The sequence below is a fragment of the Gopherus flavomarginatus genome, chromosome 6 (assembly GCF_025201925.1).
Source record: "Gopherus flavomarginatus isolate rGopFla2 chromosome 6, rGopFla2.mat.asm, whole genome shotgun sequence".
Taxonomy (NCBI): Eukaryota; Metazoa; Chordata; order Testudines; family Testudinidae; genus Gopherus; species Gopherus flavomarginatus.
The window spans coordinates 92,426,170-92,453,335 of NC_066622.1; the positions used below are offsets into that span (position 1 = coordinate 92,426,170).

The following is a 27,166-nucleotide window of genomic DNA, read 5'->3' on the forward strand; positions in this document are numbered from 1 at the left end:
GTTGTATATTTATATTTCACCAACCAATTATCAGGATATGAGAGGTAATTCTTCCATGTTGCTTAGCACTGATAAGGCCTTAGCTAGAGTATTATGTCCAGTTCTGGGCACCACACCTTCCAGTATGTTCCACTCCTTTCCCCAGAAGTCCGGAAAAGAGCAGTTAAAATGATTAAAGGTCTAGAAAACATGATCTATGATGAAAGATTGAAAAAACTTGAGTTTGTATACTCTGGAGACAAGAGATTTGGGCGAGTGGGGGGGAGGATATAAGTTGTCAAGCGTGTGAAAGGTTGTTACAAAAAAGAGGGGGATAAACTGCTCTCATCCACTGAGGACAGGATGAGAAGTGATGGGCTTAAATTGCAGCAAGGGAGATTTAACAAGCTTTTTCTTAATGTCTAACTCAGGGATCAGCAATCTTTAGCACGTGGCCCACCAGGGTAAGCCCCCGGCAGGCCGGGACAGTTTGTTTACCTGCTGGCTGAACCTGCAGATGCAATCGCAGCTCCCACTGGCCACAGTTTGCCAATCCAGGCCAATGGGGCTGCAGGAAGTGGCATGGGCAGAGGGATGTGATGGCTGCCGCTTCCCACAGCCTCCATTGGCCTGGAGAAGCGCACTGCAGCCAGTGGGAGCCGCAATTGGCTGAACCTGTGGACTCGGCAGGCAAACAAACCAGCTCAGCCTGCCAGGGGGCGTACCTTGGCGGGCTGCATGCCAAAGATTGCCGATCCCTGGTATAACTTAACTGTAAGGGCAGATAAGCAATGGAACAAATTACCTAGGGAAGCTGTGGGATCTCTGCCTAACCTCCTCTTAAAAACCTCTAATGACAAGCACCTGTCAGGAATGGTAGGTAATATTTAATCTTCCCTCAGTGCAAGGGAGTTCAGTTGTCTGTTTCTGTGAAAATAGCCCAACGATGCTTTCGTCATGTTTCAAAGTAAAAGTATACAGTAAAGTACCACCAACATCAAAACTTAGTTTAAGGAATTTTTAGTGTTTTAAACTAGGGCTGTTGATTAATCACATGTAACTCACACAATTAACTCAAAATTAATCATGATTAATTGCGGTTTTAATAGCACTGTTAGACAATAGAATACCAATTGAAATTGATGAAATATTTTTGGATGGTTTTTCTACGTTTTCAAATACATTGATTTAAATTACAACACCAAAGTTTACAGTGCTCATTTTTATTACAAATATTTGCACTGTTAAAAATTCACCTCATACAAGTACTTTAATGCAACCTCTTTAGCATGGAAGTGCAACTTACAAATGTAGATTTTTTTTTTTGTAAATATTTTTTGTTATATAACTACACGCAAACAAAACAGGGTAAAACTTTAGAGCCTATAAGTCCACTCAGTCCTACTTCTTGTTCAGTCAATTGCTAGGACAAATGAGTTTGTTTACATTTATGGAAGATCATGCTGCCTGCTTCTTATTTACAGTGTCATCTGAACAGGCATTCACATGGGACTTTTGTAGCCAGTATTGCCAGATATGCTATACATTAGTATGCCCCTTGGTGCTTCGGCCACCAATCCAGAGGACATGCTTCCATGCTGATGACTTATTTAAAAAAATGCATTAAATTTTGACTGAACTCCTTGAGGGAGAATAGTATGTCTCCTGCTCTATTTTTCCTGCATTCTGCCATGTATTTTATAATGTAGGAGTCTGAGATGACCCAGCACATCCTCGTTTTAAGAACACTTTCACTGCAGATTTGACAAAACACGAAGGTACCAATGTGAGATTTCTAAAGATAGCTACAGCACTTGACCCAAAGTTTAAAAATCTGAAGTGCCTTCCAAAAGCTGAGGGATGAGGTGTGTAGCATGCTTTCAGAAGTCTTAAAAGAGCAACACTCTGATGCAGAAATTACAGAACCCGCAGCATTATCTCCTGCAACCATAAACAAACTTGTTTGTCTGAGTGAGTGGCTGAACAAGAAGTAGGACTGAATGGACTTGTAGGCTCTAAATTTTTAAGTTTTTTTTGTTTTTGAATGCAGTTGTTTTTTGTACATAATTCTACATTTGTAAGTTCAACTTTCTTGATAAAGAGATTGCACTACAGTCCTTGTATTAGGTGAATTTAAAAGTACTATTTTTTGCAGCATGAATATTTGTAATAAAAATATAAAATGAGCACTGTACATCTTGTATTCTGTGCTGTAATTGAAATCAATGTATTAAAATATAGAAAACATCCAAAATATTTAAATGGTAGCAGTGGTGATTAATCACAATTTTTTTTTAAGCACTTGTGATAGCCCTAATTTAAACCTGATCTTGTTTTCTCTGGCCAGTTTTTGTGGTTTGACATTCACATTTCCTGCTAAGCTTTTTCCCCCATTGCTGATGTGCACCTCTCCAAATAGGTGACATTGACTACCCAGGGGAAACAGTGAAGCTGACTAGACAAAAATGATGTCAGATTTGCAGTTGTGGTAATCTTGTAAACAGTAGGTTAAAAAAATTCAGGCATAAATGTGATTTGGAGGTATTTCTTAAATACTGATTGCATTTAAGGGGATTAGTTAGGCATTAAGGAAACACCTAGTTAAGGTGTAATGAGGTGTGGTTTCCCTGTGTTGCAGCCCCTAGGATTCTTGCATGCCAGTTTTCTGCAGGGTTAGGATAACTGGGGCTCCATGTCGATTGACAATCTGCTGGCTGGCTGCCTCTACAGTGGAGGTGAAAACTATCTTTTAATTAAAATTTTGTAGAGTATGGCAGCGGGGGCTGCTGGCACCCTGAAAAGGAGCCATCTTCCATTTGAAATAAGTAGTGTATTTTGGAGTGAAACTTAATGGTGTGTACATGGTTGAATAAATTAATCCTTAGATCAGTAGTTTTTTAAATGATGGTGTCTAGGGTAATTCTCCACTCTGGCACTTCGAGTGTAGAAGGTGGGACCCACAAGGATTTTAAAAATTAATACTGGCCACTCCAGGCTTGTATTAATTTCCCAAGGTTACAGCTTTTCTCTCACCTTGGATTAGTAGATGCTGCCACCACCGAAGTGCAGACCCCTTTGAGAGCCAAGGAAGGCACACTTGGAAATTCCTTTCTGTGGGGTACCCTCAAGCCCAGTAGTCCCCAACCTTTTCGTCTGGCAGACACCAGACGAAGGACTGTGGCGGTGGTCGAGCATCCACCAAAATGCCGCCGAATTTTGGCGGATGCTCAACCGCCAGCCAGAACACAGGCACATTTAGATGCCCCGTGGGCACCATGGCACCTGCAGGCACCATGTTGGGGACCCCTGCTCAAGCCCATTCACCTTCCCTCGGAGGAAGAACTGAAAAAGGAACAGGGGTTGGTGGAGGGAAATCAGCTGTTGCTACCAGCTAATTAAACAATACGTGCACAAACCTCTTAAGATACACAAATCCAATTCTGTTATTTTAAAAAAGGTAATTTAAAAAAAAAATCTGAACTTAGGCTATTGCTAGATTTTAAAAGAGCAACTACAAGGACTAAGCACCAAGAATATTTTCCTTGAGGTCCAGCTTAAAGGTTACAAGCAAAACAAAAGCGCTGGGGGTTTACAAAGAGGAATCCACAAGATGTAAAGAAATAGAAGGGATAAACCTAATCACATCTTCTACTAAGAGGGATTTTATAGCTTCTGGATAGCTGAGTGTTCATAAAAGGGAGCTCCTGCCATCCCCCCTCCTGCTTTATTTTTCACAGATGGTCTGTATATAGCTGGCTGCATAGCATCCTGACCCTTCCTTATATTTTGAAGAGGAGCTAGCCTAAAAGCCTTGAGTGGGGCTTGCTGCCACATAAGTAGAGTGGAAAATGGTAGCTGCTATTCTGAGACAGAGCCAATAATGAGAGTGCAGCTACGTGCAGAGGAATATGTAGGAGAGCTGTGGAGATGGGATTGAAGCAGTGGGACTCTTTACCCAAGAGAGCAAGGGGAGAAGAAGATCCAAGTGGCTGTCTAGGCAGCATGTCCAGGAGAGAAAGCAAATGTACAGGGAGAAGAGGACTGGGCAGTACAAGACAAGAGGTGGGAGGGGTTCAGGTAGCATAGGAAGGAACAGAACAAATAAGAGGGGAAATAAAATGCCATGCTGTACTAGTCAGTGTAATTAACTGTACTGCAATTAAACATCTAAAAATATATACTGTATATACTTGTTCGTTAGCTTGTTTGTTTATAAGCCACCCCCCACCCCCACCCAAGCTGGATAGGTGAGAATACCCAAAAACTGTATGATCCTTTCATAAGCTGACCCTATATTTCAGGGGCTCCTGGCTTGTCAGGTTAAGCTACTGGCGGGTCAGGACTTTTTTTTTTTTTAACCTGGAGCATCTGCAGGCATGGAGCCCCTCTGCTCTCTGTGGACGCAGTTCACTGTTCCCAGCCAATGGGAGCTGCAGGAAGTGGCCACAGGGAGCTGACGGGCCCCATGCCTGCAGATGCTCCAGGTAAACAAAATGACAATGATTCCATAAAGTTTAAAATCATCAAATTTTGGTGTAGACCAGTTAATAAGCTGACCCCTGCTCTTTGTGTCATTTTTTTACCAAATATATTTGGCTTATGAACAAGTGTATACAGTAATTTTCTTACTACTCTTCCATGTAAGCAATTTTTGTAATTACCAGAGAGATGATGTGCAGTTGTAATCAGGAGGGGAGCAGATCTTCGAGGGGGTGGCACAGCTTAGTGGTTTGAGCATTGGCCTGCTAAACCCAGGGTTGTGAGTTCAATCCTTGAGGGGACCACTAAGGGGAGCTGGGGCAAAGATCTGTCTGGGGATTGGTCCTGCTTTGAGCAGGGGGCTTGACTAGATGACTTCCTGAGGTCCCTTCCAATCCTAATAGTCTATGATTCTATGACTCTTCTGTATTCTAAATTTATTTAAAAAAAAACCAAAAACTGCTGACTTTTCCATTGGATGCTTGGGTTTGATTTTTGAGCTTGCCTGATTGACTGAAGTCAAGAGAGCAATTGCAAGATTTATTTTGCTATTCTAACTAAGCCATTATTTAATTAGTGTTGCTGTCTTTGCTTAAACTAATTGTCCAATGTTAATATGGAGAGAGAACCAATTGTAAAGTATAGTATCTGTGAATATTGCTGTTTTTCTGATAATTAGGTTCCAAATATATAGCTGCATTAGGATTTACTCAGTAGCGTTCAAAGAGAAAATGGATGGTTGTAAAAACTCAAAGGATTTTGAATAAATACATTCTTCCAGCAATTACTGAAGTGTGCCTAGCTTTGCTGTACCATATGCAGGTCACTTAGATGAATGGTGATTACATATCTAAATCTAAATGACTAATGAAGATCCTTTCAGATCGATGAGATTTGTGAATACTTAATAAATCACTTTGTGAATCAGTACAGCTTTAATAAAGTATTTGGGTTTTTTTAGGCTTTGCATATTAAAACAAGTATCATAGCTTTTTAGATTTATCATGTAGTTGTACCAGGGCGATTGAAATAATAGCTAAGTAATGCCACATAATATTGAATTCTATTTTATGTTAGTGTTTTTTATGGCAAAGTCCAGTTAGCATTTCTTTATTTTTCAGTGCATAAAATGTTTAATGAAAATACTGCTATTTAGTAAATATCTGTATCATTAGAGTAAGATCATATCTACACTACTTCCCGTTTATTTGTGGATCTAAATCAACTATTATGAACTGATATTGCTTTGTAGCAGCGTGGAGCAGTTTATATCAATATAATTTAAGTCGCTTCACTTGAAATAAAGGTTTAAATCGTCAAAAGGTCGAAGCTAATTTGAGAACTCTTTTGCTTCTGCTATTTTAGATTAAAACCTTTAAAGCCTTAAACTAGAAATGTAGTGTATATGCATTTTTTGTTTACATACAAGCTGAAGTATTCACAATAATACTGAAACTTGTGCTCCTAAGTCATTCTGGAGCCTAAGTTCCAATGACTTCAAACTACAAACCCTGATGAAGTATAAATCTGGCTTTCCTAACTTGTGGAAGTACAATATTAAGGTGGTGGTAGTTGCAAATATAGCATGAGATATTTGCTTAGCAATTGCATTTGAGTTTTTTATGTTACCACAGTAAGGATGTTAATGAGGCCTTAGACTTGTCTCGTTCATTGCAGATATGCATCTGAAGCATGACGTTTACTAAATTATCACTTCAGATTTACATAGACTTTTTTCCTGACACCTAAATCAGTCATGTTGTTATGTAGGAAAAATCCCATATTTGAGCACCTCAACATCCGTTTAGGACCTTAACTGGACACTTCTTCTATTTCTAAACATTTCAGAGGAGGTGTGTGTGTTTGTATAAAATGTTCAAAATAGCTCTAATGTATTGACAGTCTAAATGTTTTAACACTGAAGCAGTTTTGTTTAGATGTGACAAACTTTATTCCTCTTGAAACTTTGTAAAATTTTAGCCCCTCAAGCTGCAAACACGTATGTGCTTAACCTTACTCACAGCTATGTCTACATAATCTTGGTAATAAAAATCTTGTTTACTTTAACTAGTTATTCTTTTCTTTCATCTGCCTAACTTAAGAGCAGACCACTCTTACTTGTGGCAAACAGTGCTATAGATGTTTTAAGTATTACTTTTACTGACAACTTGCAGAATAGGTCTTCCACAAATTAGAGCAGTGATTCTCAAACTGTTGTACTGGTGACCCCTTTTACATAGCAAGCCTCTGAGTGCAACCCCACCTCCTTTTATAAATTTAAGAACACTTGTTTATATATTTAACACCATTATAAATGCTGGAGGCAAAGCAGAGTTTGGGGTGAAGGCTGTCATCTTGTGACCCCCCACCCCCCTGTAATAATCTCACGACCCCCTGAGGAGTCCCAATCCCCAGTTTGAGAACCCCTGAATTAGAGTCTTTGGCTTTATACTGCAGTATAAACCTAAAAATCAAGTATAGCTATGTACAGTTTTAAGAGTGACTTGTAAACTGGCACTGGTAAACTGCGTTCTGTACTGAAAATGAGGCCTTATTGCAGAGGAGAGAATTCCTATGTCTGGAAATTATGTAATTGACTTCCAACACATAACTGAATCCCTTGTCTTTCCTTTACTTACTGGGAATAAATTGGGTTTAAAAAAAATCCACAAAATTCATAGAATTTAAAGATGTGATTTTTAATGAAATGGTCAGTGAAGTGTAAATCTTGGTTGACCAGATAGCAAGCATAAAAAATCAGGACTGGGCATGGGGGATAATAGGTGCCTATATAAGAGACCCCCAAATCAGGACTTTCCCTATAAAATTGAGACATCTGTTCACCCTGTCTAAACCTGACATGAGCACTATGGAGTTCAGTAGCGAAGGAATATATTTTGGTTGCAAATTTGAGAATGGGACATCAGAACTGTGTCTCCATGTGCTAGTCAGCATCATAGTGACTCTGAAGTGTCATATCTGTGCCAGTCACTCTGACCTTAACTTTTTTTGATCCCTGCCATTTATATCATAGTTCACTGAAGTCATTCTGTTTTACAGAATGTAGCTGTCTTTACTCAATTACTTTGAGAAAACAGTGGTTCTTCAAGCAGATATTAATCATTTTGGACTAGTATGGTCCTTGTTGGATCTGTTCTTGCTTGCCCGTTTACAAAGATAAACCTGTTGAATTAACAGGAGGTATTAATATTGTGGGGAGTTCTGGATTCTGCTGTCTCTAAGCTGCCATAATTTACCTAGGCAAGTGCAAGAGTCCGGGTTGTGGTGTGCAGGAGGAGGAAGGTATGTCAAGTCTTTCAGTTGAGGAATTCTCAGCACTGAGAGATTTGAAATGTTGAGAGAGAGATTTGTTTTACAAACTATGCCTTAAACCCTTGTCTGCTTGGCTGGTAAAGTTCTTCATCTATTGTTGATGCCGATCATGAATGTCTTCCTTCAAGGCAATAGTCTCTAACTTTAAGGAAGCAGTGGTGTGGCCTTTGTTCAGTAATATCACATCTTACATTTTCTGAGGAAAGTTGTGGTGAGAACTTTATCTAGATGCCTCAGGTCTCTTTTGTTCATTAACATAAGAATGGCCATACTGGGTCAGAGCAAAGATCTATCCCAATATCCTGGGTAGTGACCAATGCCAGGTGCCACAGAGGGCATGAACCCAACAGGCTGTGATCTCTCACCTGCCATCCATCTCTGCCCTCTGACAAACGGAGGCTAGGGACACCCTTCCTTACCCATCCTGGCAAATATCCATTAACAGACTTAACCTCCATGAATTTATCCAGTTCTCTTTTAAATACTGTTAGTCCTAGCCTTCACAACCTCCTCAGGTAAGGAGTTCCACAAGTTGACTGTGTGCTGTGTGAAGAACATCCTTTTTGTTTTAAACCTGCTGCCCATTAATTTCATTTGGTGGCCCCTAGTTGTTGTATTATGGGAACAAGGAAGTAACTTTTCCTTACTTTCTCAACACCATTCATGATTTTATATACCTCTATCATGTCTCCTCTTTTCCAAGCTGAAAAGTCCTAGCCTCTTTAATCTCTCCTCATATGGGACCCATTCCAAACACCTAATCGTTTTAATTGCCCTTCTCTGAACTCTTTCTAATACCAGTATCTCTTTGAGATGAGGAGACCATCTCTGTATGCAGTATTCAAGATGTGGGCATACCATGGATTTATATAAGGGCAATAAGATACTCAGTCTTATTTTCTATCCCCTTTTTAATGATTCCTAACATTCTGTTTGCTTTTTTGACCGCCGCTGCACACTGCATGGACGTCTTCAGAGAACTATCCACGATGACTCCAAGATCTCTTTCCTGACTCCTTGTAGCTAAATTGCCCCATCATATTGTATGTATAGTTGGGGTTATTTTTTCCAGTGTGCATTACTTTACATTTATCCACGTTAAATTTCATTTGCCATTTTGTTGCCCAATCACTTAGTTTTGTGAGATCTTTTTGAAGTTCTTCACCATCTGCTTTGGTCTTAACTATCTTGAGTAGTTTAGTATCATCTGCAAACTTTGCCACCTCACTTTTTACCCCATTCTCCAGATCATTTATGAATAAGTTGAATAGGATTGGTCCTAGGACTGACCCTTGGGGACACCACTAGTTACCTCTCTCCATTCTGAAAATTTACCATTTATTCCTACCCTTTGTCCCCTGTCTTAACCAGTTCTCAGTCCATGAAAGGACCTTCCCTCTTATCCCATGACAACTTAATTTACATATGAGCCTTTGGTGAGGGACCTTGTCAAAGGCTTTCTGGAAATCTAAGTACTCTATGTCCACTGGATCCTCGTTGCCCACATGTATGTTTGACCCCTTCAAAGAACTCTAATAGATTAGTAAGGGACATGATTTCCCTTTATAAAAACTATGTTGACTTTTGCCCAACAATTTATGTTCTTCTAGGTGTCTGAATGTTTTTCTTTGTGATGGGGTGGTGTGATAACCTTAGTCCCAGATTTGGACCTTAGCGTCCAAAATATGGGGGTTAGCATGAAAACCTCCAAGCTTAGCCACCAGCCTGGACCTGGTACCTGCTGCCACCACCCAAAAAATTAGAGTGTTTTGGGGCACTCTGGTCCCTCTGAAAAACCTTCCCTGGGGACCCCAAGACCCAAATCCCTTGAGTCTCAAAACAGAGGAAAATAATCCTTTTTCCCTTCCCCCCTCCAGGTGCTCCTGGAGAGATACACAGACACAAGCTCTGTGAAACTACACAGAGAGACTCCCCCTCTCTGTTCCCAATCCTGGAAACAAAAAAAGTACTTTCCTATTCCCCCAGAGGGAATGCAAAATCAGGCTAGCAATCCAACACACAGATCTCCCCTGATTTCTTCCTCCCACCAATTCCCTGGTGAGTACAGACTCAATTTCCCTGAAGTAAAGAAAAACTTCAACAGGTCTTAAAAGAAAGCTTTATATAAAAAGAAAGAAAAATACATACAAATGTTCTCTCTGTATTTAGATGATACAACACAGGGTCAATTGCTTAAAAGAATATTGAATAAACAGCCTTATTCAAAAAGAATACAAATCAAAGCACTCCAGCACTTATATTCATGCAAATACCAAAGAAAAGAAACCATATAACTTACTATCTGATCTCTTTGTCCTTACACTTAGAAACAGAAGACTAGAAAATAGAAACTACTTCTCCAAAGCTCAGAGAAAGCAGGCAGGCAGACAAAAGACTCAGACACACAATTCCCTCCACCCAAAGTTGAAAAAATCCGGTTTCCTGATTGGTCCTCTGGTCAGGTGCTTCAGGTGAAAGAGACATTAACCCTTAGCTATCTGTTTATGACAGGTGGGGACTCACAACCATGGCGCCTCCCGCTGGTCAGTCTGGGAATTAGCTCAGTTCATGGGGAGCATTCTCTGCTGGTGGTGTCCTGTCCGTCATCTGCTCCTCACTGGTGTCTGGATCCATGTTGCTCTCTGTTCTATGGTGTCCTCTTCAGGCCACTGCCCTCCAGCAGTGTCCCCTAGTTCATCCTCACCCGCTTTGGGGTGGGGGAGGGAGTGGCAGCATTAGCAATAATACTTGCACTGGCCTCAGTGGCCAACTACAACCTCCAAAGTCTAGCCCCTTGTCACAAAGGCCGGTTGCAGTTTGTTTCAACCCCCTGCTGCACAGCCAGGTGCAGTAAAAAGAGGGGTAGGGACCCAACCACTACTCTGGGTCCCAACCCAAGGACCCTTTAGTGGCAGCCTCCCTGCCCTCCTTCTCTCCCCTTGTCCATCCATCCCTGGGTCACTTCCCCTTCAGCCTGTTTGCACCGGCTAGGCCCTTCCCTCAGGGCCTGCAGCCTGGCAGGTAGCGGCTGTAGTTCCTCTGTGCTTCCCCTGAGTCTGCCCAGCACTGGTATTGGTCTCCTGCTGTGGAAACAGACCTTCCCCCATGAAGGTCTAGGACAGACTGCCTGCTGACCTTCTGGGCAGCCTTTATATATGGCCCATCTTAGCCCTCATTGGCTGGCTGTAATCTTGGCCCTTATTTGGCTCTCAGTAAGCCCTTTCCTGATTGGCTGCTGGCCTGCACAGCCTGTCTGGCCTTCTCTAGCCCCCTCTCACATAGGGGTGGGGCAGGCGCCCCGCCGCACTTGACTATTGTTTCAACTAAATTGCCCGGTCCTGATGTTAGACTTACTGTAATTGCTGGGATCACCTCTAGAGCCTTTTTTAAATATTGTCATTACATTAGCTATCTTCTGGTCATTGGTACAAAAGCTGATTTAAAGGACAGTTAACAAACCCTAGTTAATAGTTCCGCAGTTTCAAATTGGGTGAATGCCATCTGGTCCCAGTGACTTGTTTCTGTTAAGTTTATCAATTAATTCCAAAATCTCCTCTAGTGACAAATCAGAGGAATTGTCACAGATTGAGGTGTCACCTGCAAAAGCCAGCTCAGGTTTGGGAATCTCCCTAACATCCTCAGCCGTGAAGACTGAAGCAAAGAATTCGTTTAGTTTCTCCGCAATGACTTTTATAGTCTTTAAGCGCTCCTTTTGTATCTCGATCATCCAAGGGCTCTACTGGTTGTTTAGCAGGCTTCCTGCTTCTGATGTACTTAAAAAAACATTACCTTTTGAGTTTTTGGCTAGCCATTCTTCAGACTGCTCTTTGGCTTTTCTCATTACATTTTTACACTTAATTAGGCAGTGTTTATGTTCCTTTCTATTTACCTCACTAGGATATGACTTCCACTTTTTAAAAGATGCCTTTTTATCTTTCACTTCTTCTTTTACATGGTTAAGCCAAGCCACGGTGGCTCTTTTTTAGTTCCTTTACTGTGTTTCTTAATTTGAGATAAACATTTAAGTTGGGCCTCTATTGTGAAAAGCGTCCATGCAGCTTGCAGGGATTTCACTCTAGTCACTGTATCTTTTAATTTCTGTTTAACTAACCTCCTCATTTTTGCATAGTTCATCTTTCTGAAATTAAATGCCACAGTGTTGGGATGTTGAAGTCTTCTTCCCACCACAAGGATGTTTAAATGTTATGGTCACTATATTTCCAAGCGGTCCTGTTTTAGTTACCTCTTGGACCAGATCCTTCACTCCACTCAGGACTAAATCAAGAATTGCCTCTTCCCTTTTAGGTTCCCGTACCAGCTGCTCCAAGAAGCAGTCATTTAAAGTATTTTGTCTGTCAGTCTTGGTACAGACATGGTTTTGTCACAGACTGCATTGGTTGCATTGACCAATCTCCTTTATCTTCACCCATTGCCAATGTGTCTCAGCTGCTATTGGAATTATCGGATACCTTCAGTGCTTTTAATCATAAGGTCCTGTTGATTCACCTGCAGACCTTGATGAGAGTGGATAGGGTAGCTATTCAGTGGCTTTGTTCTTTTATCTCACATAGCAGTGGGCAATTCTTTTAAAAGGAGCTTTGGATTATAGGGTGCTATTGCCATCGCTCCAGTTCAAATATAAGAGGCCATTGGGAGGGTTAATAAGTAGACATGGTACGTTGTGTTCTAAGTGGGTAATCCCCCAGCTTTGTCTTGGTCATATGAGAATGTGGTGGTATGTCTGGAGTTAGCCAGTGTCTGGAAGTAAGGCATGGATAACAGACAGCTGTCTAAAGCTCTGTCCAGGGTCTAAAGCAGTGATCCTGTTGGAAACAGGATCCTGGACTGCGGAGCCATTGGGCTCAACCAATATTACAATTCTTGTGTGAATTACTGAAGTGATTTGGGAGTGTTATATAGACTGTAAACCATATAGGGCAGGGCAGGGATTGTCTCTGTACAGTGCACAGCCCAGTGGAGTCCTAGTTCCAATATGGGCCTTTGAGAGGCATCTAAATATAAATATTTACTACTGGCAGATCTGATAGTCCTACTGAAAACAGTTTTCTTCTCCACAAATGGCATCTAAATTGAAGTCAAGAGCTGCAAAATTTTCATATCCTCAGATGGTAAAAACATCTTTGATGTTTGTTCCTGTCCTGAAGACAATGCACCTTGTTGAAAATAAGTCCACTTAAATTTAGGCATTCATGCATAAACAAAATTTATATTTAAATACATTGAAAATGAAGGCTGATATGTACCAAACTCTGTTCTACGAGCAGCTTTTCCTGTTTGTCATACCCAATACACAAGTACAGCTACTACCGTCTATTTGCTCTTTTTTTTCCACATAGAGATCAAATTTGTTTGTAACAGTTAAAACAGACCTGCACAACTCAAAGCGGCGAGGGCCATATTATTCCAAAGAGAAACAGCTGAGGGCCGAACCCCGCCCAACCCTGTCGAACCCTGCCTCAGCACTGCCCAGCCCCACAGACCCCCCCCCCCAAAGTATAAACCCTCACCGCCACTGCCCGCCCATTCAGCTCATCATCCCCCACCCCCATGAAATAAGGGGAGGGGAAAAGAGGAACAGTTCGAAGGGATTTTCTGGGGCTATGAACTAAGGGGACAGGAAAGAGGGTCAGTGTGAAGCCCAGGCCAGGTGCCCCTCCCCTCTGTCAGCACTTACTGGCTTTGCCTTGTGCCCAGTGCTTCCTGCCTCAGCGGGCCCCAGAAGTGACGTAGCCGCTGTACATCAGGTGGAGGGAGCGGAAGATGCAGACACGTGCGGTTCTGGCCGTTAGGGCGGTTGGAGTGCAGCACGCATGGCACTGTGAGGCAAGCGCCCCCCCACCCCAAGCAGGGGGCGAACCCAGCAGCCTCACCCTGCCACTTGCCAGTGGGCCACACTGTGAGCCCATGGGGGCCACATGTTTTAACTCAGGCCTGCACAACATGTGTTTAAGTGAATTCCTGATATTAAATATTTGTTTTGCAGAATCCAGAATAGCAGCAAAGAATTCTGTGGCACCTTATAGACTAACATACGTTTTGGAGCATGAGCTTTCGTGGGTGAATACCCACTTCTTCAGATGCATCTGAAGAAGTGGGTATTCACCCATGAAAGCTCATGCTCCAAAACGTATGTTAGTCTACAAGGTGCCACAGGATTCTTTGCTGCTTTTATATATATATATGGTCACTCCATATGAGCTATGGAAAGACACTACTCAATTTCTTACGTTGTAGCAGCAATTAAATGGTTTTTATTATAGAAGTGGAAATTTAAGTTAAAATGTTTCTATTAAAGATAACGTCTTTTCATTCTCAGGTTCGATGGATGATGTACTGGATTGTGTTTGCTCTTTATACAGTTACTGAAACAGTAGCAGACCTAATGATCTCTTGGTAAGATTTTGTATAATATGGAACATGGGGATGATATAATTTTTTTCTGATGATTTAATGCAAGGAATACAATTATCACGTTATATTTATAGGTGATGTTTCCAAGAACTGCTGTAAGGAACTTGCATAATGAATAGTGTCCCTCATTTCTAAATTTGTAGTGCCTTTTAATTCCTGAAAGAGAAGGGATAGAAAAATGCTACCCATGCTGAAAGCACAAGACAAGAGAAGAGAATTGTAAAACTCATGCAAAAGAAATCTCTTATCTTACATAAAATAGTATAATGCAAGAAAACATGGAAAGATTTTTAAATCTCTTACCCTTTCTGCTTTTGATGGTATTACATTAAATGAAAACCAAATAAGTCAATTAAACAGATATTCATCAATTAAATAGTTAATTTTTAATCAATATAGATGTTATTAACCTTGGATGAAAAAATAGTGTAACATTTTGTTGTAAAAAATCTGTAACCAGTTTTTTTCCAAAGCTTTGATTTTGGTAGTTAATTAACATCTATCTTCGTTTCATAGTACTTGCATAACATTTTATCTGCAGGTTTCCATTGTATTATGAGTTGAAGATCGCTTTTGTTATTTGGCTGCTCTCTCCATATACTAGAGGGGCAAGCTTAATGTATAGGAAGTTTCTCCATCCTCTTCTTTCTTCAAAGGAACGGGTAAGAAATTTATTATTTTCAAAGTTTGGCATTGAATACAAGAATTTAACATTTTAAGCACAAAAAAGATTTGTACATTAACTGAGACCATGTCTACACTACCACTTAGGTCAGCGAAACTTGTCGCTTAGGTGAAAAAACACCTCCCTGAATGACAAGTTTCACCGGCATAGTGGTAGCATGCACAGCACTTCTCTCACCAACATAACTACTGCTTCCCATTAAGGGTGGTTTAATTATGTTGACAGGAGAGCTCTCTCCGCATAAAGCGGCTACATGAGAGATCTTACAGTGGTGCAGCTGCATTGGTACAGCTGTCCTGCTGTAAGGTCTTTAGTATAGACATAGCCTAATAACTTAATGAAGGTAAAAATCTATTTATAGTTCAACTTATAAGTCTTCCATCAACATTTTGATGATAAAATAATGCTATGGGGTAATACAACTTCATGACTCTTAGGGATTTTGTGTGCAGATTTAAATATGTATTCTGTTTTGTTTTTTAGGAGATCGATGAGTATATTGTACAAGCCAAAGAACGAGGTTATGAAACTATGGTGAATTTTGGGAGACAGGGTTTAAATTTGGCAGCTACTGCTGCAGTAACTGCTGCTGCAAAGGTAAATTTCACTTATACTAAACTGTTCAGGGTAAATATTATGGATAAAAAAGTAAAGTGGTATTGGATATTTACCCATCTTAACTCAAAGAATTCATTCTAAAAGTAACGTTTAAAAATAGGGGGATGTAATTTAAGGATTGCAATTTTGTGAGCATTTTTACACAGTCTGTTAGTTTAAAAATTAATAGAATGTAAATTTTTGGATAATGGATATCAATTGAGTGGTAAATCAAAATATAGACTACAGTGTTATGTTCAAACTAGTAGTGAAAGATCAACATTTTTTTTTCTGTCTTTGTTGCATTTTCTTTCTGGTAATCACACTATTTATAGGATTTCTGGCTTCTTTCTGCTGTCTTCCTTCAATCAAGTTGAGGTAACTACATCTGCAAAATAAGGCATGAAATATTACTACCACAGATAAAAGCTATCTTGTGCAATTAATTCCTAGTTTGTGATTTCATTTCCAATTTTTAAAGTAATGCACTACATGAAAGCTTGCATCATAGTTGTCTGATCTGCATATTCTTGCTTTGAGTAGTGTTTTTTTATATGAAATCGTAGAGCTGAATAAATTGCAGTGTCAGTTTAATAACATGCAACTTAACTGAAATTAATGAAGGGGGTTTCCCAAAATATTTGATTGAAAAGCCACTAATGAAGGCAACCAAGAAAGCTCTTAACTTATAATTAGTTAAATAAGTCTGGAAACAGCTTGTATACTTGAAAAATGTGTTTTAACATAGAAGATTGAAGATTGAACTGACTTTAGTAAAGAGTAAACTACCCCCCCCTCCTTTTTCTTTCCTTTAGTAAAAATGCAGGAAATAGCATTAGAAATTCATACATTCTGATTTGGCAAACAATTTTAGGTTTAATTACCAGAGAGAACAAGTGAAACTAGTATGCTTTAAAGTAATGATACTGAAAAGTTTTTTTAAAAATTCAAATAAGCCACTAAAAAGCAATATATAGAAATATTATGTTAACTTTTTAAAATGGCAAAACAGTTGACCTATTATAAATTACTGTTTGGGAGAAACATGTTGATGATTGGGCTTTTGGATCCAATGAAGAAAATTTAACAGACTTCTATAAACAGAATATTTTCACATTACCATTTTAAAGATGGGTTTTTGTGGGTTTTTTTTTTTTTTTTTTAATTAACGACATCTCAGATTGTCCTGATTTTGATATTTCTCTTGACAACAATGTAAGCAGTTTGACTTTCTGGTTTTCATACACTAGTGCATATTGCACTGTTTAGGATGTTCAGACACTACACAGAATGTTTTATAGTTTCCATTGGAATATTAATTATAAAACATTTTCCTTGGTCTGAAATGTAAAATTTTATATCTATAAACCTATATATTCACCTGTATCATTAAGATATGATAAACTGATTCAGCAGTCTCTGGTGTGATGCCAGTCAGCTCAGCAAAAAACTACCCTATTGCTGTCCCAACATCTAACATATCTTACATCTTATTACCTAAATATAACTTAAAATATAAATGAAATTGGTGACTACTGTAATTCATAGTATTGTAGAGTTCGTATAAACAGCTGTCTACCTTTTAAAATGTTATAATTAAAAAACCATTGTTTTGTGTAAAGATTTATTTTTAAACAAGACTTGGAAAAAGTTTCCAAACTTTTATTTTCTAGGGCTCCTTAATTCTTTAAAAGTGAGATTTTTTTTCTGCCTGAGCGGTGCTTCAAAAGATCATTGCACTTATAAAGAAAAGTGCATGGTGAGCTTATGTTTGGTGGACATCTGTTTCATATTGGTGGTGGTTGGTTGTTTAAATGATGATTAATACATGAGAAAAAAGTTATTAATGCTACGTTCCTGAAGCCATAACAATTTTAAACAAAATATATTCCTATGGCACTATGCCCTAAATATCATAGTGGGACTGGAGGAGTGGGAGGGAATATCAAAAGTAGCCATTTTTAACTAATGTGAACTCTTTCTTTTTGAAAGAAGGTTAGTATTGCTGTTTGAGCAGAATACTCCTATTTTAATTTGCCATACTGTGCACTCAGAAAAGATAAAATGACCACCTGCAGTATTACACTATTGCTTTGTGGTCATTTCCCTCCCTCCAATATCTGGCTGGCTAGCCAGCCGGCCATGATTACGTCACAATGATATCCTTCTGGCTGGCCACGAATATTCAAAGATACAGAATTTGAAGTTACATTGAGACCCAGCTATTCCTTTCTTTCTGAGGTAACAAATAATTTCTGCCTCAGTGTCAATGAAGTTTGGATTTCAAAAGCCATTCAACTGTGAATGGATGGATACTTATTCTGTTTGTAGTTTGTTATGCATCCTCATGAATATATGTACAATTAATCCAGTGCAATTAAGTTGCTTGGGGAAAAAAGACAGTTATAGTGCCAAAGATATTAAGATATCAGTGTGATTGTAAAGAGTGTGCAGAGAGAGAGAGAAACTCCCTGCAACTCTTAAACTATATTGTTAATATCAGAAATTCTCTCTTTAATGTGCTGTGCCATTCCAAAAGCTTGGGTGTAATTCCTTCATGCTAGCACTTGGAGACTGCACATGTGTTCTTTCTGGTGACTTCATTCCTTGTATATAAAGGGCTTGCTAGCTTGCCCAAACAGGTTTTTCCTGCCTCCAACAAGTGAAGAGAACAATACCTTTACCTGACACTGAAGAATGAGGCTTGCAATTCCAGAAATTCTTTTACAACTGGGACAACCCACTGTGTAGTTTTCCATGGGTATACCTAGGGTGTTACAGATGCCCTTGAGCCTGCCTGTCTTTCTGCCTTGGTGAACTTTCTGTGATGGATTTAGTATATCTGCCTCCCAGCATCTACCCAGGGTGATCCCCAGAGGACGATGCTAGGATAGTTGCACTTGGCCGGTAAATGAAAATACCCTTTCTTAAGGAGTCAGGAGAATCACATGGACAACAATTTCCGTTAAGGGGGGGTACTTTCCTCAGGGCAAATCAACAAAGGTAGAGTCTACTTTTGAAGAGAGATCTTCGGTACGTATGGCTCCATCACTCTAGTATCTGAACACCTCACAATCTTCCATGTATTCACCCTCACAGTATCATGTGAGGTCGGAAAGTACTAATATCCCATTTTATAGATGGGGAACTGAGGCACAGAGAGATAAGGAACTTGCCCGAGGTCACTTGGGGAGTTGATTTGAATTATCTGGCTAAGCTTTTGAAATGGCTGTCTAAACATTTTATCCTGCTAGAGGAATACTCAGATACATTTGAGAGGGCTGAACAGTCAAAATTGATTCAGAGGCTGCCATGATCAGTCTCTGCAGTTTCATCTTTGTCAGACTTTTACATACATCATTGTGACCATGTTGAGAACCATAGTGGCCTTTATAACACTGGAAAGGCTTCTTTGGCTGAAGCAGTGGTTGGCTGATAGACATTCATGGCCAGTTTGGCCACTTAACCTTTCAGTAGGGCTGCTTTTGGTGAAGGACTCCCGCATCCAAAGCCTTCCATAGATAAGGGGAACATAGGCCTGCCGCATCACAGGTACCTCCTCCTCCTGTTCTCAGTACTAATCTCACCCTAATGGATAGGCTTACAGTGGAAAAAGTATCACCCAGGGAAAACGTTTTTCCTGAAAGTAAGGCCTTTGACAAAGTAATTGCTTTTGCCCCAAGGAAGAGCTTAGACCACACAGCTATTTTTTTTTTCCATCTTAAGTAAACAACATGAAGGTATACGTAGGCATGCACCAACAGTGTTAACCACCATCAGCTAATAAGTGTTTCAACCTCACTGTTTGTTTACAATAGGTGCTAATTGATGTTTCAAACACCGTTAATTAATCTGCACTAGCTAACATAAATTAAAACACAGTCAATTTTCTTAGTCTAAGATATGCCCTTGGTCAGGTTTTTGTGAAGTTAGTCTATGTGCAGTGACAACATGCTTTTTGCCGAAGCATGTCAACTACAGTATTTAAAAATATTATAATATCTGAGAGGCTGTTCTGAAGTTACATGTAGACTTGTGTGTGGGGAATGGATAATGATATTGAACCCAAAGCCCTGCCTGCACCTCTCTTCCTGGATTTGGAATCACAAAATGTTATGACTGTGTGACACCTTAAGAAACTAATTAAAACAAAAACACAAGCATGGGTTAATATGTGCAGCAGTGCATTATGGTGAGGGAACCCTAAATACATTGCTTGTATTTTAATCTTTTATTTAGTGAGTATGTTTGGTGTCCCAGGTATTCAGTGATTCCACAGCTGCGCAATTAACCCCTTCATGTGGAATTGTGCTTCAAAAATCTTTATTCATTTAAAAGAGAATTTTAATCTTTATGTGGAGATAGCCTTGAAAACATGTGCAGTGTAAACTGATGGAGCAATATTTGCCTGTGTCTGTAGAGAGTCTGCAACAGTAGGTGTGAGAGATGTGAACTACCCTATTCATCTCAATCAGGAGCCCATGGATTCTGAAATTGCAGAATTTGGCATTTTTCCAAGATACCTTGGCTTTCACACTGCAGCACTTTTACTGTGGAATACATCAATTTGCAGCAGATAAAATTTTGCTTTGCTTTGTTTCCCTGGCCTGCCAGGATTTGCTTGCAGCTGCCTCTTCCTCTCCAATATTTCACATAATGGGGAGTTAATTACAGTATATTCTCCCTGCAGTGTTCCATTGAGCCAAGAGCCAGAGAGCCAGAACTAGGGAGCAGGAGGAGTCAGAGGTGAAGCAGCAGATGCTCAGGGAACTCAGTTCCTGGATCTGATTAAAGGCTCCCTGTTGCCTTTGAATACATTAGTGGAATGATGATCTTAGCCAGGCCACTGTTACAAAATCATGTGGCCTGAGACCTGAGGAGGGGTGTTATGCTTTTTGGGCAGTGTAGTGGGAAGTACCATGCTGGCAAATAATTGTTGATAACTTGTTAAACTCCCAGTAATGTCACAGGAGTGAAGTGTGTTAAGTTGAGAATTGGATTTAAGGGTATTTCATCATGTAGTAAACTAATGTTCCTGTGGAAATTCGAGCTGCAGAGTGAGGAAAGACTTGATCCTGATGAATGTATCATTTAAAAGATATTTTTCTATGAAATATCTTTCATCATTCTGTGACCCTTAAATTCTAGTAATTAGAAGTGACTTTTTGATTGTCATTTTGGGTTCCATTGTATGATGTTATGAAGAATAATATTGGTCTGCTAGATGGTCTGACACGGTATTGTTTCTTCAGTAGCTCCTTCATTACTGTTCATTAGCAGCAGCGCCCAGAGGCCCTATTCAGGATAGGGACCTGTTGTGCTGCACACAGTGAACGTGCGTAGTAAGTCACAATCACTGCTCTCCAGTAGTATGTGAAAGTTATTCCAGTTTCATCCTCTGTTCCATAAAATGTAATTAAGGATGTGCAAGACGTATTCATTTAAAAAAAAAAAGATTTCCAATGTTTTATTTGCTATCTGCATAACAAAGTAGATTGACTTTTTAAATCTTGGAGGGTATAGACAGGATGAGAGAGCCCTGATGGAGCCATTCTGTATCATCTTTTATATGCACATTGAATGAGGCAGTGCTTCACAAGAGCCCTTGCCTCACTGAGTGCACAGCTTTCATAGGACATAGTATTACCCTCCTCTCTGCCAAACACTTCTACTTTTTCTATGTTCTTGTGAAAACAAACTTAAAAGTTCTATCCAAAATCTACACTGAAGAATATAGCTGCACAGTAGATTACTAAAATTAAACATTAAATAGTAAGATTGCAACTCTAATTCTTCTCTGTGCATGTGCATTACAGTAGTCCATTTCATGGTTGTATATATTATATTATATTTATATTATATTAGTTCCACAGAAATAATTAGGTAATGCTCAGTGAAAGAGTTAGATTGTAAACGGGTGTTCATGTGGGTCTGTTCTTCATTTTGGGTCCCTCACTGCAAAGACTGGGTATTGTGTAGTGATTGAAGCTGGGGTGTACTTATTGATCAATGATAAAAATATATCTCCGTTGCCTCATTCACTGCATGCAGAATGTATTGCAACGGTGACCCTAGGCAGAAACACACTACTGTGTATGTAGGACAAAATTATAGTCTCTTATCAGCATATTTATTGATTGATCTTCTATTTCAAATACTTTTCATACTGTGGAGAAACAAGTACGTGTACATCTTTATGTAATATGTTTTTGGTAATTTTAATTAAAGTGTTATTACAACTACATTCAGATATTTGAAAAGTGGTACTAGGTGATAGTGTCTGATGGATCAGGCATTAAAGGCTTTTTTGGGGAAAAAAATCTCTTTAATCCACCTAGAATAAGGAATAAATAAATCAGAAGTAATAAGCAGTGTCCAAAAGCATTAGGAATTGGAACTACTAATTTAATTCATGATGTTTAAAAATTCCTTTTACAAGGTATAATCTAATGTTAAGCTTGAACAAAATGCTCCTTGTCACAGTTCTCAGGGTAACTGCACCTCTGTTCCCTTTGTGGCCTCCTTCAGGGTACCCCTCTAGGCATCATCTTTCTCAGGGCAGAGTCCCACAATTCTCTGTCTAGACTAGGGGTTTAGGCTGCAATTCTTTAATTTGCTATGATCATCTCAGCAAGTCTGAATTTAGTTTAGCACTTAGTCCTGTTCTCTCAGGAGCAACTAGAGTTAATCTACGACCAGCCAGCCTTCGTAAAGCAAAGTATTTATTTGGAACAAAAACATTGTAGAGAACACATCTTAAAAACAATAAACTGCTTACATGCATGTCTGATTTACCAGGTGTCACCCATCTTCCACATGGGGACCTTAGCAGATTTTAAAGTACTTCAAGTCCTCTCAGAGGGCTTGCTCCTCTGGGCCCAGTCTGAATTCTGTCACTTCTTGGATCAAGGGGAGTTACCTCTCCCCCCATGTTAAGGTGGTCACATTGTATAGTTTTTTTTTGTTCTTTCTTTGACAACCTGTTTAATGAGGTCATGCCAGTATATACGATCTCCCCAGAGGGTAAAGCTTCTCTAGACTTGTTCGTTGTCTAAGGATTTCCCTTGTGACTTTAGTTCCTGCAGGAAGCTCCTGTAACTTTCCACTGTGGCCAGAATACAATCCCATAAAGACACATGTAACATTTATAAAGCTGATAGTCCTGAATATTCCATGTGTCCATAGTATGTCAAAGTATTTACATGAGGAAAAAACACAAATGTGAATGCTGCTTAAAACAAATGAACATCTACTGCATGTCTCTGTTAAGAGAATTTTGTAATACAGCAAGAAAGCATGTATTTACCCTTACCTCAATTTGAAGAGCAAATCTTAAGGCTTCTCCATTTGTTCTTGAAAAGTGCTATTATTGTGTTCCAGGGTCAAGGTGCAATAACTGAACGGTTGAGAAGTTTCAGTATGCATGACTTAACAGCTATTCAAGGAGATGAGCCAGTGGGACAAAGACCCTATCAGACTTTACCTGAAACCAAAAAGAAAACCAAGAGTTCTGTCAGTGAGTCTCTGGGTATGTATCTTAAAGTTTTTGGGCTACTCATGTTGTAGTTAAATTCTGATATGTAAAAGCCAGGAAGTGGAAAGAGCAAGAACTTCTCTTAAATATTGGTGGTGGAAAAAACCCCAATCTCTTCATGCAAATATGAATAAGTTTGAATTGATACGTAATATTTTCAACTAGGATTATATCCATCATAACTGAGGTTCTGAACTGGTGGTTCTTTCCCCTTCATGGCTCTATTGGGTGAGATAGCAAATAGATTATCCTCATATCTATCTTGCTGAGTCTGCAGTTTGTGTTAACTAAAACAGTAATGCTAGTAGTGCAAGTCAGATTTATTGGATGCGACCCATAATTGTCACTGTTGGTGTCATGGAACGTGAAAAGTTGTGACAAGTAAATAGGAAAGGAACAAACTAATGAAAAAAGGGTGAATGTAACAGGCTTTTAAAAAGGTAGCAAAGTCACTCGTTAAAAGTTGAACATGCTTGTAGCAACAGAAATAATTTTAGTCCATTGAGGAGTTGTCATGGGAAAATTTAAAATTTGGGAGTGAAGAATAGTACTTGGTGACACAGCACAGAAACTGAAATGCCATACATTAAGTGCAAATGCACAAGTTAACAGGTGGTTCTCCAGAATTTTTTGATATTGTAGATTAAACAGTAAAGTTTCTGGAAGGTATCTTGACTTCCATTATTAATGAATAGCGCTTATGAATCTCTGTGCTACTTTAAAGAAAATGAAAAATTTCGGAAGGATAGAAATCATCCTTTATAGCTAAGTTTTTATCACAGATATTTTTAGTGAAAGTCAGGGACAGGTCGCAGGCAATAAACAAAAATTCACAGAACCCTGTGACCTGTCCCTGACTTTCACTAAAAATATCCCTGACAAAAGGGGTAAGTGGGTTTGGCACCCACTGCTGCTGGGGCTCCCGGTTCCCCCACTACTGCTGTGGATGGAAGCTCTGGGATCCCCTGCCCGAGGGCTGGGCTGCTGCGGAGTTACTTTGCGCTGGGACAGCTGGGAGCTGCAGGGTCCCCCCGGCCAGCCGTTGCAGCCAGGCAGATACAGGGGGTCCCCACACTGCATGCTGGGCAGCTGCGGGGGGTCCTCACCAGGGTGTGGGGTGGGAGCTGCGGGAAGTGAAGGTGGCTGGGAGCTCCAGCCCCAGGGCAGAAAATGTCACAGAGGTCAATGAAAGTTACGGATTCCATGACTTCATGATATAATTGTAGCCTTACTTATAGCTGAAGTCTGACTAAAAATATAAAATAGCTGCTGCCTCTTACAAAGGAATAGTTCTGCTTTATTTTCCTCCTTTGTTACATTTATGTCAGGGGTAGTCAATAGGCGGACTGTGGGCCAAATCCAGACTGCCAGACGCTTTTGAATGGACACCAAAATCTTCTATTTACTTATCACTAGTGTTTGGTTAATTATTATTTTCTCTGGAGGCTGGATCTTGACTATACCTTTTGACCAAGAAATTTGGACCTTGACAAAAAATAATTGTCTATCCCTGATCTAAATATTGAAAAGCCTAAGGTAAGTCTTACATAAAAAATGGCTTCCATTTTTCATATAATAATCATACAGAGCATTTCCTGGGGATAAATAGCTATATGGAGGAGGTGATGACCTTAACCTGAGCTGAGGATTAATTCCCAGGAAGTGCCTGGCATAGAGACCATCACATGAATAAGATATGAGAGTTCGTCAGTGGAAAAGCCTATAAATTCCTATTGTGTGTGTACATATGGTTGTATTATAGGTGATGCAGCTGCTATGTGTGTGGTGTTTCTAGATAACTAATACATTATATGTTATCTGGTTGAATTGTTTGACAATGATCTATTGACATTCCTGTTTGAGTAAATGAACATTTATCCTAATATAAATTAGTTTCACCTAAATTATCTGTACTATTGAATCATAAAATATTTAGTCTTGTTAAACGTTGATCCATTTAGTAATCTGCTTGTTTATTTTTTGCACTTTGTATGTATTTTCTAGTCAAGAGTACAAAATAAAATGTTTCCAGAAGGTCGTAGCTAAGCTTTGAAATTGCATATTGGAAACAATTTGCGTGCTCTGATGAGAATCTTAATAAGTCAGTTAAATTTAGGGTAGGTACATTGAGAATTTGCACTCAGCATACAGATGGTACTGACCTGTAGTCCTTTTCCTCAATGCTTAAACATGAGTTCCTTTTCTTAAAGAAGTTTGATGCTATTTCTGTGGCTAACAGGAGAGACCATACCTCAGTGGAAATGAGTTTTGGCTCTCTGTTTATAGAGATAAGGATGTCTTGTGCTTACCTCTATGCATAGAAATTTGAAAAATGATTTGTATTGGGAGCTTGCCCATTCTAAATCCTATAAGGTGATGTCTAGCTGCAAATCTCTTAGTAATGGGGTAGGGAGGCTAGTGGTGTGGGTTGTTCTTTTAAATATATATTCCCAAATATAAAACATCAGTAAGGTTGAGTACATATATTCAAAAAGTAAGCCCTCTTAAACCCTCAAGAACAGTGCAGTTAACCAAAAATGTTTGTTCTTCAGGTGCTGTTCATGTCAATTCCAAGTAGATGTGCGCATGCCATGTGCAGAGTCGTCAGAAGGTAACCAATGGGTCAGCTGAGGCATCCCCTGGAGTTGCTCCTTCATAGTGCCACATATAGGTCCCTGCCAACCCTCCACATCCTCAGTTCCTTCTTACCACCAATGACAGCCGTTGGAGCCGAGTGTCTCTCTTCCTTTGGCAAGCAGTCCCCTAGTGATTTCTCTTGTATCCAAACCTGTAAATCGTTAAATAGTTTAGTATTAGTTATAGTTAGTTCGTGTTTGGAGTCTTCTCCCTGTTTTCTGAACAGTCTAACCCACTTCTATCCTGCATGGGCCCAAATTACCTCAGAACGCTGGGTTCTCTGCATGGTAGATGTGCGATATTCTCTCCAGTTCTGCTCCTCCCTAGCCTCCCATCCCCTTTCCCTGTCCCTCTTCAGGGACTCTTCTCTCAAGCAGCTTCTCATGCAGGAGGTGCAGTGCTCCCAGTCTCAGGAGTGGTAGAGGAGGTCCTTCAGGACCTAAGGGGCAAGGGTTTTTACTCCCAATATTTCCTGAATCCCAAAGCTGAAGGGGGTCTCAGACCCATTCTCTACAGATTCATGAAGAAACAAATCTCTTTGGCCACCATCATCCCCTCCCCAGATCCGGGTGACTGGTATGCTACCCTTGACTTGAAGAACACATATTTACACATATCAATAGTCCCATCCCACAGACTGTTTCCTAGGTTCATAGTGAATCACAACCATTACCAATTTACACTCCTTCCCTTCGGCCTGTTAGTAACCCCTCAGGTGTTCACCAAATGTATGACAGTCATGGCCGCCTTCCTGAGAAGATGACAGGTACAGGTGTTCCATGTCTCGTCGACTGGCTTGTCAAAGGCCGCTCCAGGGCTCAGGTAAAAGCACATGTACATCTGATACAATTGACCTTTGACTGTCTGGGTTTATTGCTGGATATGCCCAAGTACACCTTATCCCCAAACCAGAGGATAGAGTTTATAGGAACAGTCCTAGACTCCACCCAAGCCAAGGAGTTCCTGTCAGACTTGTGCTTTCATGTGCCCCATCATAGAGAAGACTCAATGTTTTCCCCACCACAATGGCACCGAGCTGCTCGAAGCTGCTCACTAACATGGCAGCTTGCACATATGTAGTCCAGCACGCAAGGCTCAGGCTCAGACCCCTTCAGCCTGGCTGACTTCAGTATGCCATCCAAGCTGGGAGAGCTTGGACAAGGTAGTCTTGATTCCTCCTCGGGTTGTCAAATCTCTCCATTGGTGGCTCAACCTTCAGGCAGTTGTACAGGAGTGCCCTTCTCCAGATGGCAACCATAAGTGGCGCTGGTCACGGATGCGTCAACGTTGGGGTGGAGTGTGCATCTAGGGGCCCTCAGGATCCAAGGCCTCTGGTCCCAAGCAGAATTCTCACTCCATATCCATGTCAGAGAGCTGAGGGTGGTTCACTTAACCTGTCAAACCTTCCAATCTCACCTGGGGGGGCAGACGTGTATCAGTCATGACGGACAATACAACAGCGATGTTTGTTTTATATAACAACATCCTCC

The 27,166-nt window shown here is 40.1% G+C and overlaps 2 protein-coding genes and 1 long non-coding RNA gene across 6 annotated transcripts in view; 2 read left to right on the forward strand and 1 right to left on the reverse strand.

Moving 5' to 3' along the window:
- LOC127053499 (zinc finger and SCAN domain-containing protein 20-like) overlaps window positions 1–27,166 on the reverse strand; it is a 449,526-nt gene that overhangs the window by 201,617 nt on the left and 220,743 nt on the right. The window lies entirely within an intron of this gene.
- Window positions 1–27,166, forward strand: part of REEP3 (receptor accessory protein 3) — a 59,823-nt gene that overhangs the window by 27,910 nt on the left and 4,747 nt on the right. For both annotated transcript variants that reach the window (XM_050958345.1, XM_050958346.1), the window contains exons 3-6: window positions 14,129–14,205; window positions 14,765–14,885; window positions 15,392–15,505; window positions 22,886–23,033. In XM_050958345.1, coding sequence (XP_050814302.1) covers window positions 14,129–14,205; window positions 14,765–14,885; window positions 15,392–15,505; window positions 22,886–23,033 — 460 coding nt within the window. The remainder of the gene's footprint in view (window positions 1–14,128; window positions 14,206–14,764; window positions 14,886–15,391; window positions 15,506–22,885; window positions 23,034–27,166) is intronic.
- LOC127053511 (uncharacterized) lies at window positions 3–2,171 on the forward strand. Its single transcript, XR_007775070.1, has 2 exons — window positions 3–44; window positions 1,689–2,171. It is a non-coding gene; the product is annotated as an uncharacterized LOC127053511 (long non-coding RNA).